This window comes from Ixodes scapularis, unplaced genomic scaffold (genome assembly GCF_016920785.2).
Source record: "Ixodes scapularis isolate PalLabHiFi unplaced genomic scaffold, ASM1692078v2 PGA_scaffold12__126_contigs__length_90152505, whole genome shotgun sequence".
NCBI classification, from domain to species: domain Eukaryota; kingdom Metazoa; phylum Arthropoda; class Arachnida; order Ixodida; family Ixodidae; genus Ixodes; species Ixodes scapularis.
In genome coordinates this window covers 74256617-74273771 of record NW_024609838.1, presented here as the reverse complement: position 1 = coordinate 74273771, position 17155 = coordinate 74256617, and the positions used below count along the sequence as shown (strand labels likewise).

Here is a 17155-nt window from a genome sequence, read left to right as displayed (position 1 = left end):
GCAAGAACACATACAGCATCGGAGTCCTCCGTAGCCACGCACAGCAAGTAGGAAGACTCATAGCAAGAATCGCCGGAAAACGGTACGGGATGAAAGAGCGGAATGTCATTCGTCTTATCAAAGCCGTCGTGATTAGCCGGATTGCCTAGATCGCACCCTTCCTGGACTTGACGCTCACTGAGAGGGATGCCATCGATCGCATCATTCGCTCTGTATACAAGAAAGCGCTTCACCTAACACCTTCAACAGAGACCGAGCGACTCGAGAAGCTTAAGCTTCACAACATTCTCTCGGAAATCATTGAGGCACAGAGGATAGCCCACCACGAAAGGCTATCTCTGACCACAGCGGGAAGAACCATTCTTACATCTTTGGGCATCAACTACCACCCAACAGGGCACACTACGCGAGGCTGGCTTCCAAACGAGCTACGCGAGCAACTAAAGATTTCGCCTCCACCTCGTCACATGCATCCAGTGCACGACGCAGGCAGACGCATGGCCAGAGTTGAGGCTCTGGAGAACACTCTACAGCAAGGCTACGACGACTCCGAGGTGACCTATGTCGACGCAGCCTCAGCTTACAGGGGTCGAATGAGCCTTGCAGTTACGAATCGCTCCGGCCAAATCCTCACGCCAGGCAGCATCTATATCAGCAACAGTGCACAGGCAGAGGAAGCAGCCATCGCCTTGGCCCTCACCCTCAGCACCACAAAAGTCATCGTCAGTGACTCCCAGATGGCCATCTCTGACAAAGCCCTCAAGATCGCCACTGGTCATCGTCTGATCGACCACCCAATCCGCATACTGTGGTCTCCAGCTCATACGTCACTCCCAGGCAACGAGAGTGCTCACAGTGCAGCCCGCGCTTTTACCGACCGGGCTAGCACACCAAGTGAGCATTCGACCCTCGCCACGTGGAACCACGACAACCTCTACACCTTTAAGGGGTTTAAGGGGGTGCTGGACCACTACCGAGTAGAACGCCGAGCCTACCCAGAGGCTCACAGCACACTCAGCAAGGCAGAATCCACCATCCTCCGTCAAGTCCAGACGGAGACCTTCCTCAACCTGGCGCAGTCGCACTCGTGGTACCCAGATACCTACGACCCGTCTTGCAGGAACTGTGGGGAGATCGCCACACTCCACCATATACTCTGGGGGTGTCCGGAGCTCCTTCTTCATTCGAAGAATAAGGAGTTCATCAAGCAAGCCAGGCAACCAGGCGCCTGGGAATCCTTCCTGAGGGATCCTGACCACACGACTCAGAAAATTCTAGTCTGCCTGGCCTCGGACGCCGCCGGGAACATCGCGTCTCGTCTGTCGACCGAGGGGATCGCTTCTTCAAGGGTCTCTCCCTAAGAGAGACTCGGCTGTCGCGGGGATCTAACAGTCTTGGACCCAATAAAGTCTACCTCACCTCACCTCAACCGGATACGTCTCGCCGAGCCGGCCGGGTGGGGGGAGTGAACACGTCACCCCCTCTCCTCTTTCGGCTTCTGATTGGCCGAACGCACCCGAACGCACCGCAACTCTTGAGAAAGTTGAGCGAGTCTCTTCTCGCTTGCGTCGCTCCACCGAGCGTTGCGAAAAGGCGCGCGTCGCTCCGCAAGCGACGGCGCGTGGCCGCAAGGACTCCGCAACGCACTCAAACGCGTTCAAACGGGAATGTGCGTATGGACCTTTAAGGTCCATATGCACATTCGGCTCATCAAAATATCGGCTCACCAACGTCGCGCGTTTACTTAAAAAAAGTGTTAGTTTTAGTTGCAGTATAAGCGAACATCAGCGCAATTAATATATAAATATAATTACTTGCATTACGTGGACGATCTGAAATCGATGAACCGGCGCTCCCAGCCTTCCGGAAACATTGGCTGCCACGGCTGAAACAGGCGTGCCCATGTCGCCGATCTGTACCTTCAATATCAAACGGGCTCCGGAGAGCCGTTTGATTATCGGTACAGTTTGCCGGTTGCCGGTCACCCGTCTGTGGAACATGGTCACCGGTTTAAGAAAACGTGCGACAACTTTGCCCAAACGAGTTACCCATTTGCCCAGTCGGGGGACCCGTTTGCCAAAGGAGTGACCTGTTTGTCCAAATAGGTGACCGTTATGGCTCATACGGGGGACCCCTTTGACAAACTGGTGACCGGTATGGTTAAACTGTTACCGGTATGGACCCGTTTATTTTCATATAGGTGCTAAATGGTTTTGTTTGTTTTTTCAGTAGGGTATGCAAACCGAAACTATACAAAATAAATGAGGGAACACTAAGTGAGAGGTATGCATTCTGGTACGACAAAAGAAGCAAGCCTAGCATATGCACAAACTAACGCCAAAATTAAGCTCACTTATCTGGTTCCAAATTTGCTATTTCGCACTAAACAAATAACTTGATTTCTGAATGGCATATTTAAAATATAAACAACAAATTAAAAGTAGGGGTCTAAAAACTATGGGTCGGATCGAATCGCGCTGCGTCATTCATTACCTTCACAGTGGAACGGAAAGCCACGACAACCGCGTCTCTTAACAAAGTCGAATCTAGAAATGACGCTGCGTCATTCGATTCAAACAAGTATTTGTAAACTTCTAATTAAAAGCCTTCTCTCAACTGATATCGCAGAGCCATAGTCACCGATATACAAATTTGTCATAGCACTTTCATCGTAGGGCTATTTTATATTTATCATTTTATATCCCAATATAGGCAAGTATATCAGGAATTATTTTTAAATTTTTTATCCCCTTCGTCCTTCTCCTTCGTAGACCTGTTTTTATCGCTTCAACAAAAATACACTATTTCAACGTTTTCGGACCCTTCGCGTTGTGAATGCCGAAATGGCTTCGTACGTTACACAATGCTTCTGGTGTGTCCTCGTTTTAGTGAAGCGATCAATAAGTTCTTATCCGCGTCCACCATAACTTCATCGACATCAAGAGAATCTGGAACCTTTTATGATACAGTCTCCATTGCTCCTCGTCGGGAGGAATGTCTCGGCATCATAAAAGCGATGGGTAGAATTTCCAACCATCCTCGTTGCATGAATGTGATCTGCTCCTGTTAAATCCGCCCTTGTCTTGACCCTCGTCGTCAGTGTAGTAATTCCGTGAGTCGGTTACTATTTAATTGTTTATTGCACTATGATAGGCCGAAGAGACATCGCTTGATTCTAGCTAATAAGCTCGCAGATTGAATGCGCTCGAGCTCGATCCATCAGCTCGAGCTGCGCCGACGATAATGACGATCATCTTAGCGGTCACCTCAAATTGTGTAATCTGATCAACGTAAGAATGTATAATTTTGTAAGCTGCTTAAAATGCTTTAGAATCTTGCTGCGCTGTTCATTTTGCTATATGTTCAACTGCATGAAAGCAAGGGCCAGGCTATCCCAAACATAGTACATAGAAGAAAACAAATGTGTGGAGCAGGCGTTTCGCGTAAGTGACCAGTTGTTTTGTGATAAAAATAGTACATTACTTATATTTTGTATCTTGGGATATTTCACAAAATATGGGGCGAAGATATAAATTATACAGGTCAAGATTTCTGCGATAAAATAATAAAATTTATTTTTAAGATGATTTTTTTTTTCATCAGATGGATACATTAGTGGGTGTGCTAAACAGTACTTATGGAGAGATGCTTGAAAATAATACATGGATGGATAACTCTACACGTAAGGAAGCAAAGGAGAAGGTACTGACCCTTATCCGTATTGTGACGATGTACTAATGAGGTCATTCATTTCAGCTTCAAAAAATGGTAGCAAAAATTGGTTACCCTTCTTGGATACTGAACGAGACGTATCTTGATGGCCTTTACGAATACGTAAGTTATATTAGGTCGATTACAGAATAATAACCTTTCATATTGTTGTAAGATTTGTTACTGTGTTCTAGATATTTTCAGTCGTTCCAGTCTTGATATATACCGGGGTTGCATAAATATGGCAATAAACCAATAGGTTGTATTTTTCTGGTATTTTATATACAGGGTGTTTAATTTTAATTCCAACTGTCTTTTTAAACTGGGTGAGAGTTAGACAAATGCCCTCTTTACAATGTATTTACTTCCGAGGCACGCCGACACCTTTTCACTGTATATCCCATCTCACAAATTGTGTTCTGCGCACGCGAAAGGACGAGTTTGAGAACTTGGCTTCGCAGAATTCGTTGTGTGCATAAGACCTCGCGCAGAGAAGACACTTTCAAAAGTGTCGCGCTCGCTGCAGAGCCAGAACTGAAGACGCCTTTGTGGTTTATTGGCACTTAGGGCGTCATAGTGGCAACTTGTCAGTGCACTGACATGTTGAAAAGACGCGAAACGATCAAATCATTAAGAAACGTACGCTCACAACGGGGCTCGCACCTTGCTGTGAGTGAGGCTTTATGTAGGTTAGAGCAGTCCCTTCGCGGCGTGGGTTATTAGCACTTACAGCCACCGAAGGGTAACAAAAAGAAGCTTACAAGCAATAGAGTGATTCACTATCAGAAATTCGCCGCGATTTAATGCACTCGCGGCGATGGCATCGCGGTAGAGTAGGAAGTCAACAGATTTGCGCCATCACAGTTATATCCTGCAAGGTTGCAGTGCCCGATATACAGAAATCCTGTACGTGGAAAACAGCCGTGCCCTTTTCTACAGTACATTACATTAGCAATAGATACCATCCTTTTGTTCACGCTAAGTGTACACACGGCGAGACTGTTAGTGTGAACATGACAGTGGCGCGTTTTGTGTTATTTTCAAACAGCCAATTAAAAAACGCAAAGTTTCACCACCCATCTTAGTCTCCCCAAAGAGTTACTCTCAAAGCATACTTTCTAGCGATAGGATTTGAAGTGTCAAAATAAAAGAGGAAAAGCCGACGATGGTTTCCTCGTGTTAACTGCTCAAGGGCTCGAATAGGAATAATAAACAAATGAACGATACATTTGTGACACATACCTTGTTCCCATTACTGTCGTTGGCGCCACCTTGCTTGCAGAGAGGGACACAGCAATTCGATGACGTCTATCCGGTAGAAAAAGAAAATCGCGGAGCACACACCAGCGCACACCAACCCGTCCGGCCGCTTTTCTGGACCTAACCAAAATGGCGGATCTAGTTCTTCTCGGGCCTAGCACATGGCTCTGCGCATTTCGTATATCTAAAGCCCCTTGATAAAGGCGCTTTTACCATTACCGCCAACAATTGTTGGGGAAACGCACAAGACACGTGCCACGAGCGGGTGCTCCGCTGCCATTCGCCTTCAAGGCCCGCTCATTTCAGTGCTGCGCCACCATTTGCTTCCAGGGGCGGCTCGAGGAACGAGCCTTGTGCACTGGCGTGTTTGACGCTACGTGCAAGATAAACGCAAACACCGTAGGGGCTTTCCGTATACATCCTATTGACGGCAATAGCTGTCAAAGGAAAGACCAATAAAAAATGTGAAGGTGCTATAGCAAAATGGGCGTCAGCCCTGCCCACATTGACGCTTAGTAGAGTGACGTGGTCGTTTCAGCCACGTCGACGTGTGTCGTCGGCGCACGGACGAAAAACAAACTGCCGAGTCAGAGAAGACATAATTGAAACGCCTACGTCACTCTTCGGCAGTGCGGGTAGAGCTGCGACACTCTCTTTGCGGGCACTTTTCAAATTGGAATACAAACGTGAAAGTTGGTAAATTAACACATCAAAACTTATGCATTATTGCTACACTTGTTCATCGTTCTGTCCTGCAATAACAATTACCGACAATGCTGTAACTTAAACATATTCCTTAAAACCAATATTTAAAATTAATTAAAAGATTTAGTTAATGAGCCAACTTATCATGACGATTATTCCCTCATCTAGATTTTGTTCTGCTTGATAAAAACAGGGCGAAGACGGCACTCGCCTAACCCTCACCTTCTTTATATAAAAATATATGTTCGAGTTCAAAACCAAGCACCCTGTACATGCGGCTGGCTGGATATAGAGGGTGTTCATCAAAACTTTGTATACTTAAAAAAGTACCGTTGAAATAAATAAATGCTTGACTCGAAGGCAAAGTGAATTCGACGTAAATATATTTAGATATGCTATATGTGAGTACCCTATCTCCAGACTTGAATAGGCTCTCAGTGCATAGTCCACTCAAGATAAATTCTGGTCCAAAAAAAAAAGTTTTCCTTGAATTGCACGCACCTTCTGCGTAATTCACACCCGGTTCACAGTTCGCACCTGATGCCAAGTAAACGGGAAAACATAATTTCATACACAGCACACATTTCACAAATGCCTCCTTTATAAGCTCAAGAAAGATCTGGCATCATACACAAATCATCATTAAACTATTTTTCTATTTAAAAAATCCGTCATGTACCGTCATAGAGCATAATTAAAGAGAAACAAATTCTTGCGTAGCCCGTACCTGTACGTTGGTCCGCACCGCGTAACATTTACATTAACAACCTATAGTTCGTTATCCATAGTCCTGAAATATGGCTTATGTTTTAAGGGGAAAAACCACGAGACATCCAAATTATGAATATTTACGCGTCTGTGTTATTTTTGTTTTTATAGGTGCCTGCAATTTTTTTGAACTATTCATTTCTGAATGTTCTGCACGGCCTCAATTTAAATCGCGACATTCAAGACCTTCTTAGTTTACGAAAACCCTATAAGAAAGAAGATGAGTGAGTATTGTCAATGCCTGTTTTCTTGGATTTATTTGTTTCATATAAATATCACTCTTGTGTAGAGTTATAATTTTTTCATAAAACTGTCTAGGTGGCTCACAGGTGCGGCAGTGGTAAATGCTTTTTACGGTCATTTGACTAACGACATCAGTAAGTACCCAACCGAAAAATAAATTCCAGAGCAATAGAAATCCAGTTTGAAGTTTCCCTTTTCTCTCCTTAGGTTGAAAACTGTCATCACAGTACACTAGATAACGTTGTTAAGGCGTCTCTCAAATGAATATTTTATTGCGCTGTGGGTTTGCCTAGTAAACCAATCGAAGCGAGACTGAAACTGTGCAGGAGCAGCTTGGAGTAGCTCGATATTTTGTTTTTACTTATTTATTTGAAAATACTATCAACACTCTCTTGAGTGACATTACCACAGAGGGTATCCGTTACAAATATAAAACACCTCAATGCAGAAAGTGGTTGACAATTAACACATATCAACACGTACGCAGTACAAGTTTGTGACTCTAACAGGTTAACAGCTGAGTGATTAATGTGCAAAGGCTGGGGTGCCGTTTCTACATACACGATTTCGTTCGGCAGTCGGCCCCTGGCTTCAAGCGGTCTTGTCAGAAAAAAATTGTATTGCTTGAAAAGGTCGGTTCGATTGTAGGGCGTTTGGATTGTTTTGCATTGGTGCAAACTGCCTGACCCTTCTTACCTGCTGGGCGAATATATGTGTTTTGGGTAAAATTAAACCTGCTGTTAATAATTAAAAAAAAAAGTCATTTGAAGCATTGGGTTTCTCGCCAGGTTTGAAATGGTTGTAGATTGCTCGGTTGGAGCATTTCCGTTCAAGATGTCATTCTAATGTAGTTAGAGTGAATAAAGCCAGAAGCTTGCCTTTGCACCTCTTTTTATCAATTTATCAATATTTTGGTATAAGGGTACCATATATCACAACTGTCTTCTAAGGTGGGGTTTATGTATGTTCCATATGAGCCAGTTTTAACTTATCTGGTTGAGTGCTTTAATTTGTTTATTAGCAAGCGTGGATTCCTCTAGGTGGTATCAATGCGTTTACTCCGCGTCAAATCTTTTGGGAAAGTAACCCCGAGATACTTGAAGTCTTACACTACTCCCAGTTCTTTGTCACCACAGAAATATCGAAACAAAAGGAAGGTCCGCTTCTTAGTAATAGGGGAATATAAAAACTTTACAAAATGTATGTTTATACTTCACGTGTAACAAGATTCCTCTATACGGTCAAGATAAATATTTAATGGTGTTAGTTGTTACGGAGAACTTACTGTTGAACAGGCAGTACAGTCCTCCTTAAAACGTCTCACCTGAAAGTAACTGCATTTTAACGGGGTTCTTTCGCCATGACTGAAAATTGTCATCACCAGTATCACCATTCTTAGTCCCAGGCTTCATGTTACAATTTTGTAACTATGTAAATATGCCATGGTGTTCTTATGTACATCGTGTCAGCATTAGTTTTATTTATTTCATTGGCCTTTTGCACTGCGCGATTCGCCGAAGTTTCCACGCGTTTTGGTTTATGTTTGGCGAATTTTCGTATTCATGATTGTTGTGTAACTTCATAATTAACTAAATATTAAATTTCAAACTGAAATAATAGTATTAATCCAACTTAGCTTTTTATTTTCTGTACTTGCTTTAGCGTTCACTTTTGTGTTTAAATTCTTAGTTGGGTTTATTATTTAGTTTTTCTTTGTTTATAATCACTTTTTCTTCCCCATCCTGATGACTGTGGAAGATGCCTAATCCGGCCCCTTAGACAAAAAGTTTAAAGACCCCTGGTTTCAAATAGTAAGAGTAAACCCAGTTATTAATCATCTGATGTAGTAAAGCAATTTGATTTTGATAGTTTTCCGTGCGGTACCCTATCAAACGCTTTATAAAAATGTATGCAGATGATATCGACTTGTGAGTAAGGCGTGCTGAACATGAAAAACACACAGAGAAAATGTGCTAACTTTGACACCGTTGGACCAGAAGCATTTAATAATGCCTCTTTTTCTTTTCTGCTAATCCTTGATGATGGTTTGATTTTCTTTACACTAGCTTAAGATGTTTTAATTCTTTACACTTGACTTAGGTATTTGTTTTCTTTACACTTAATTCGGAATTTCGTTTCCTGCAACGCATTTACCTTTCTGCTGTCGGAATTTTCTTATTCCTTCTTTTCTGTCTTCTTTAATCGATCTTCCTCTTAATCTACCTCTGCCTGGAACTCATGTCACCCCGCAAAAAAATCTTCTCTGAGTTGCGTAGTGCAACGGAAGGGGCACTACCCTTAGCAAAAAGAGGCCGTACTTCAAACGAATTTGAAATATATTTAGTACGAATATTCATTTTGTATTTATTCTGTATTATTTTGGCCGCATTCGAAATACGCGCGTAAGGTATTCAAAATACATTATAAATATGAATAAGAAAATATTTTAAATATACCAAAAATATTATCCCTTCACACTCAAGGTGCCATTTGTGCATAAAAAACCGGTTACACAATTTTTTTTTATTTTCGATTTTGTCAGCAAATGGTGTCCCTGTGGTATTTGAAGACACTACTAAATACATCTCACAAAGCTACATTAGAACGAACACAAACACAAACACCATGACGGACTGAACAGCTCATTCACAGTCCCGTTGACTGCTCTAGAGCCTTATATAGCCTACATATTGAAGGTAATCATTTTTTCGGTGACCACCTCTGCGCGTATTAAGGTTCCAAGTATTCGATCTTCTCCTCGGGAGTCTGTCAAAGGGAAAAAAGTGTTTTGAAGTTCGTGGACGATATCTCTTAGTAAAAGGCATTGGTAGAAGTAACAACAGTTCGGCGCAGTCCTTAAAACAATATCCACACAAACGGCTGATAAAATACATGTTATTGCTTCTCTGCGCAGCACCACTCAGGATAAAGCGAATCAAGGCAGTATCTACACTTTGAAATACTGTAAACGACTTTATTTTCGTGAGGACCTGATTCTCGCAAAGTTCGCGAATCGCCTACAATTCCGAAAAATAGGTCCCGTGAACAATTCCGGCAAAATGTAAAAACATTAAAATCTATAATGCGATCCCAGCGCGTCGCGAAAATTAGAATTTGCGAATTATTCCAAAACTCCAACTTTGACCTAAATCGCGAAATATTGAGTACGCGAAAAAAAAATATTTTACAGTAGTTGTTTTGCCATTCCATTTTAGTAGTTGACTATTTAATATGGTAGTTAATATCACTATATTAAAGTCACTATTCGCATCACGTACAATGGTGAGTATACACGTTCAGTGAACTAACATTGTGCTAACGAAACCACGCCAAACATATCTGTTCACAGCACCTGCTGAAGCTTTCCAGCATCAGCAAATGTTGTGGTTGTAGTTCCCGAACCCCGTTTGTGATTGGTGTGCAAGGAACTGATCAGGTGTGTTCTTGATAGAAAAAGGGAAACAATAACATAAACTGGGCTGATTTATCAGTGCGATGCTCCGCAATTCAGTTGACAAACTAATCAAATGTTGTATTTAGGCGCTTGTACTCCATATCTGCTTGAAGCAAACTTCTAGAAGGGGAGCTTTGCAATATTTTGGTAGTTGAAGTGAAACTACCAAAGTATTGCAGTCAAAAGGTACTTAGAGTATAACACAACAGTAATTACGATTTTCAGGTATTTTAAGAGCATTCTGCACTTATTTATGATTGCTCCATTTTTTTAGGGTTGGAGTATATTTTGCATGAATTAAATAAATATTTCAAGAAATATATGTGAAAGGTATTTTCTGCCTATTAATTTAGTATTTCCATATTTCAAAGCGCATGAAGGGAACTTCTGATGTAGTTTAAGTAAAGGTATTTTAAAATGATTTTAGAAGTATATTTTAGTACTAAGTAAAAAAAAAAGAAGTTTATATTTTCGGTCTATTTTTCGTGTACTTAAAATTATGAACTGTATTTCAAATACACTCAAATTAGAATGTGGTATATTTCAAACGTATTAGTTTTCGCTAAGGGTAACACAGTCCTCGCCTTTTTCTTTGGTGGCTATGGCTTCTAGCAGTTCACGGGCGAGTTGGTATTTGTGTCGCACCACGATGTTGACGTTGCACAACACTGCCTCGCATTGGCATGCACGACAATGGGCTGCGAGGTGTCCTGTTGCTGCAAAACTTCGCAGTGTTATGGCATGTTCCCTGGTTCTATCATTAAAACAGCACCCTATCTGCCCAATATAATACCTTCCACATGTTAATGGAATGTTATAAATGACTTCTTTCGACATTGGGCGCACCTTGTTTTGTGTGGGATGTTACATGCTTCTCGGTGCCTACGTTGGTTTTTGTTTACGCTGCCGCACGTAGAATACCCCTTGTTCGGCGCGGAGCTTATCACTTAGACCCCTTGCCGACCTGCGATTTTTTTTAGCCGGTGAGTGATGCCATGGAGGTATGGAATTTCCACTACGGGATTTCCAGTATTCTTCTTTGCTATGCGCTCGATGTCTTTCTTTCCGCGTTTCAATTTCTGGGAGATTTTTTCACATATTTATACCAGTAGTGTTTCCAGATACCCAGAATCAAGTAGCCTAGACACCTATTTCTCAAAACTCTTCTGGATCTGGTGTTCACATGACTTCTTCAAGGCAGATGTTAGTGCCGTGGTGGCGAACCCACGTTTCACGTTTTTTGAATGTCCAGATTCGAACGGAAGACACCCTTTGCAGGACCGAGCTTGGTATCGCCAGCAGACGTGGGCATCTTTAAATCTAAGGCAAGATCAAGGAATCTGATAGATTTGTTTTCGGGTAGTTCATGAATGAACTCAAGTCCTGAGCAGCTCTGTTGAAAGCATCTTATGAGATACTCGCGGCAACCGTTGTCTTGTTCTACTAACTCCGCACTACAAAGTATTGAGAAATCATCAACGTAGCGGAAGGGTTCAATCCGGGGATATTTCATGGTTCGTTGGATAGCAAGCCCGCATGTTGCGAGAACCACATCGCTGAGGTAAGGAGCCACTCGAGACCGGATGATTACACTCCTTTTCTGCACATACTGCTGATCTTGATAGGACACCACCGTCGCCTTGAGGTAAACACTTAGCGATTTCATAAAGCTGTCGAGGGACATGACAGTCGCACTTTGGAATGATGTGAGACCTTTCTGTCCAGTTGGCTCTTGAAGTATGTTTAAGAGGCCTGAATGGGGGGACGGAGTAATACATACCATTTATGTCAAGGGAAAATGCAGAGGCAATGTTAGAATAATTTTCCTGCAGAAAGAAGGTCACGCTTTCTGAGATCGGAATCTTGAAAGGGTTTTGTACCTGCACTTGGGACACTTGTTTGGCCAGAAATGTTGGCACACGTGCTTGCTAAGTAGTTCTTTCTGATACAATTGCTCGGAACGGAACTCCCTCTTTGTTTGTCTTGGCAGAAAGAAAGACCGACACATGGTTATTCTTCAATGATTAGATTTTTGTGACAAGACTGCCTAGCTGGTTATTTTCTAGAATCTTCTGGATGAGTTTTTTTATTCATGCAGTTCTTTTTTGATCCACTGGAATGAAATTTCTGCGATGACTTGATCGGCTCTTTCTCCGTACTTTCCTTTATCGAGGACGACAAACCAAATTCGGAATTTCTTTTCTGACAACGCATTGACCTTTCTGCTGTCGGAATGTTCTCATTCCTTCTCTTCTGTAAGATACGCATAGTTTTAGATCTTTTAGCTCCATCCCCACTAAAACAACTAGCTTATACTACTTTGGTCAGGACTAAAGTCGCTTCTTCCATATGGTCACCGTGGCAGGCATACCTAACGAACAACCTGGAATCCGTTCAAAGCAGAGCCCTCCGTTTTATTTATTACGACGATTCCCCTTACGCAAGCATATCAGGATTTCGCCAATCAGCTAACCTTAATACTCTTTGTCACCGCCTCAGGGTGTCTCGTCTTTCTCTTCTTCATCGCACCTTTTATTACAACAGTCATCTCAGACAAAATTTGCTATCGCCTCCTTACGGCATTTTCCCTGGTCTCGACCATTCTTGTAAACGCCGTCCAATTTCATCGTCAACCGTCACTCACCAAATGTCTAGTTTCACCATTGGCCACTGACGACTGCAACTCATTGCCTGACGTAATTGTTTCCTTAGGTGACACTAAGAACTTTTCTGCAGCCATTAGCTTATTATTTCTAACCCTTAACTAGATTAGAGCGTGTGTTTTCTGATAAATAGCTGTGTTAATTGTTTATTTTTTGAAGTGTTCACTCCCTTGTATAATGCCCACTGGGCCTTCAAGGAATAACAAATCATGATAATGAAAACATTCCATTAAAATGTGGGAGGTGTTATATTGGGCAAGCAGGGAGCTGTATCAATGATGGAACCAGGGGGCATGCCACATATCTACAAAACTTGACAGCAACAGGACACCTTGCAGCGCATTGTCGCGTATGCTAATGCGAGGCAGTGTTGTGCAACGTCAACATTGTGGGGCGACAAAAAATCAACTCGCCCAGGAACTACTGTAAGCCCTAGCCATCGAAGAAAGAGGCGAGGACTGTGTTAGTGCCCCTTCTGTTGCACTACACAACTCAGAGAAGATGTTCCTGCGGAGTGACATGAGTTCCAGGCAAAGGTAGAAGAAGAGTAAGATCACTTAAAAAAGAAAAAAAAAGAGAAGGAATGGGAACATTCTGACAGCAGAAAGGTCAACACGTTGCAGGAATAGAAATTCCTAATTAAGTGTAAAGAAAACGAAAACCTAAATCAATGTAAAGAATTAAACAATCGAAGTTGGTGTAAAGAAGAAAAAAGCAGAATCAAGGATTAGCAGAAAAGAAAAAAGAGACGTTAATAAATGTTGCGAGTCCAGCGATGCGAATGGTATAATATTTTCTCTGTGTTTTTTTCATGTTCAGCTGGCCCCATTCACAAGCAATGAGCCAACTTGCTCAGTTTGTGCCCGTGACATCGACTTGTTCTTCGTTGATTTACTGTGGATGCAATATTAAATGACTGGTTTTATCCAGTTGAAGGATCGTAGACAAACTCGACCGGCAAAGCAAATTACTGGTTCTTTGTGATTGACACTAGGAGATTCCGGGAATCTCTTTGGTTGAATCATTGTTTGGGACTACTGATAAGCGTTTCTTAGATTAACGCGTTTTCGATGTTTCAGTAGTTATAAACATTACACGTAATTGATTCGATTAACTTTATTAATAAAATATGGGTAACATATGGGTTCTTAACCTTTTGCTTATCGAATGTACCGAATTAGGCTAAATGTTCACTTGTGACTTGGAACAAAGAGTAAGCGAAGCCCCGAAAGGTTGTTTGTCCTTCTGTCGGAAATCTTTTAGAAAAACAAAAGGGGGATTTTTTTACATCTGATAGCTGAGAGAGTGTAGTTCCTTTAAGCACTCTCCGTCCATAAATCCAGTTATCTTTAACTCTATAAGGTGTAATGTATATTTACCATGTTCTATTTTGCTCACTAAACGGAAAGTGTAATTTAGTTATTATTCACTACAACAATAATTTGCAACATTGAAGACTACCGGTATCCTTTCAAATGTTAAGTGCCATTTTTTCACTCAACCGTTATTTGAAAGTTGTTTGCTTTTAACCTTTAAATGTTCATTTTACTTTTGCTTCTAACTTTTTCAAATAAAAGTTGGCTATAAATTATGTTCTAAATTCCCTTATTCGTTGTTTTATATTAATAACGGTGTGTCAAAGCAAAAAAAAAAAAACAATATTTTTGGACGGAAATAAGTTGTGATCGAAACGTTATTTCATATCTTGTTCCGGAGTCAAACCAAAAAACTTTGCGTTTTTTTTTTGGTTTAAAGAAAATGTCGAGGTACTTCAGTATTTGCTCCACACAACGAGGAAAGTGACAGCCGTCGGTAGTGACAGCCGTCAATGGAACCAAAATATGCTCTCGAAACGTTTAAAAAACAAAAAAAAAACTGAGGTTGACGCTTGGCTTCATTTGACAAGCGAGGAAGGCCGACTGGACATGGCAGGCTTGCTGGAAGTGTTGAATAAGGTGCAACGACTTCGAAGAAGCATAAATGTCTTGACATGTAGGGAAAAACAAATGAAACGCCAGCCGGAACTGTAAACGTGAGCACATGTGGCCTTTGAATACCAGCCACACAGGCCAGCGTGGAGCAGGCGTTCTCGGCGCTGAAATTTACTTGAGTTGAACGGAGGTATTCCATTTCACCAAATACCCTTAAAGACGTGCTTCTTCTGAGATCAGCCACAGCTCCTTGAGTCATTCTTTCTCGCGGTGTCTTTCCCCCGCATTCTTCAATTTAACATTTTGTAATAACCGCATGAGCACCTGCTAAAGCATTCTGGCGACCTACGTTATATAAAAACAAGCGTTTCATTTTTTTTTTAAATTTTGAATATGATTCTTTTTTTTTGTGCACGTGAACACCAACGGTTAGGAAGCGTTACTGACCATCATTTCTTTCTTCCTGAGCTCACCCGGAACAGAAAGTTTTCCTATAAAACAAAACTGAAATGAGAAAAAAAAAAGACATCCAGAGCGGAGAGTTCTAGACACTTCATAATGCATGAGGGAATTGCGTGAACTTTGTGAATGTCTTTAATCACTATCTTCTAAATCATTTTCCATTCTTCTCCTAAATGCACTACAGATCATCTGCTTTTTTTTTCCGAAAATGTTCTTACTTTAGTATTTGTGAAAATTTTAACGAACACTACTTACTTACTGAATAAAAGGTTAAAAAGCGCGAACAAATGAGGACAATAAAGAAACACGGACGACAGGACAGGCGCTTCACTCTCAACTGGTTCTTATTAACACCACTGTCACCTATATATACACATTGCCCAAACCACATCGAATTCAATCGCGACAATCAGAGCCAACCTTCCAGAAACACCATCTCATTCTGGAGCACCGTGTTTCTTTATTGTCCTCGTTTGTTCGCGCTTTTTAATCTTTTATTCAGTAATGGACCAACTAGCCCAAACCCAAGTTTTAATACTACTTACTTAGTGCATCAGTGGTTGTTCTTGCTGAATACTTAGGTCAAACGTACCTCCTATATTTCAGCCTTTCCTGCTGGAATACTTCAGCCACCATTATTTCAAGACGGCATGCCTTCGTAAGTGGTTTTAAAAATTCAATTGAGTATGTTCTCAAAATGGTTTCCTATATTACGAAAACGTGTCGGCCACTGCACCAGCATTGTGGTAAATGTAATTATGACTGAAAAGACAACTATTAAAGATTGGTAAAACAAATATTGAGGTTGACACTTTTATGGGAGGCGGCATCTTTTCGTCGTTGTTTTCCTCGCGACTTGATTGTGTAATACGTATTGCAGTGCAATGAGTACATAATACGCAGAACACCGCACACAGTAGCATAAATCCAAAATAACGAGAAATACATAGAAACAATTCGAGCATATATTGAAAAGTACCCGAAATTAGTACGGAAGCAAACTAAGTCTTCATTAATTTTTGCTTCGTTTTTCGTCGCATATCCCTCGAAGCACAACGTACTCCGTCGAATGTTTCTCCAGTTTCTCCATTCTCTTTTAGAAGTGAATTTCTTCCAAGTTCCCAAAAAATACTTGACAGCCTCGATGGCCCAAATTTATACAAACGTTTTATAATTTATACTATATTAAATAACTTATACTAACGTATAAATACCAAATTTTCCACCAGTCAAAAAAGTTATAAGTCTCGGGGCCAAGTGGAAGTTCGAGGAAGCCAATTCAAGGGAGTATAGCGGATACGGAAGAATTTTGAACTTCAGTTCTGCCAATCCTTGCTCATCCTGCGGAATCGCTAAATCCAGCTAATTTGCTCCGGATTGAGGATATGCGACACCCACATTGCATAAAGGCGACTTTTATCTTAATATCTAAACTATAAATAGGGTTTCGTGTGTTCGCTATTTAATTTTCTTGAAATTAGTTTTTTTTTATGGGTGTCTATATTATAACGTTCCTGACTGTTCACCCCGCGTACGGGTGAAGTACTGCACAAAATAGCCGAAAAACGTAACTAACACATTTTACTTAATCGGAAGAGTCTGAACCTGGAACCGTTGCTGATTAGCTCCCTAGCTCGTGGATGTGGTCGTTCCTTCTCTGCTCGTGAACCTCGGGTTTCTCGTTGCTCCTTCATTTTTTTTTCCCGTCAACCAATGGCTCTTCGGTTTTTCTGGTATTCATAAACTTCAGATAGACACGTCTGATAAAAAACCTCCTGCGGTCCCGCCGGAAACGTACCGCTACAGTATCGTTCCTTTGAGTTGGTGTTTTTGGGTCTAATTTAATGCCGGGGAGAAATCGATGCTTATCGGGCTTGTGTTGAAAACCGACTGCCTGATTACTAGAAAAAAATAGTATTTATACGTTAGTATAAATTATTTAATATAGTATAAATTAT

At 41.5% G+C, this 17155-nt stretch overlaps 1 protein-coding gene across 1 annotated transcript in view; it reads left to right on the top strand.

Annotated features, from left to right (window-relative positions):
* The window catches only part of LOC115324994 (neprilysin-1-like), a 151257-nt gene that overhangs the window by 73306 nt on the left and 60796 nt on the right, over window positions 1-17155 (top strand). The window contains exons 10-14 of the mRNA XM_029985690.2: window positions 3604-3702; window positions 3757-3834; window positions 6556-6668; window positions 6763-6821; window positions 15804-15855. Coding sequence (XP_029841550.2) covers window positions 3604-3702; window positions 3757-3834; window positions 6556-6668; window positions 6763-6821; window positions 15804-15855 — 401 coding nt within the window. The remainder of the gene's footprint in view (window positions 1-3603; window positions 3703-3756; window positions 3835-6555; window positions 6669-6762; window positions 6822-15803; window positions 15856-17155) is intronic.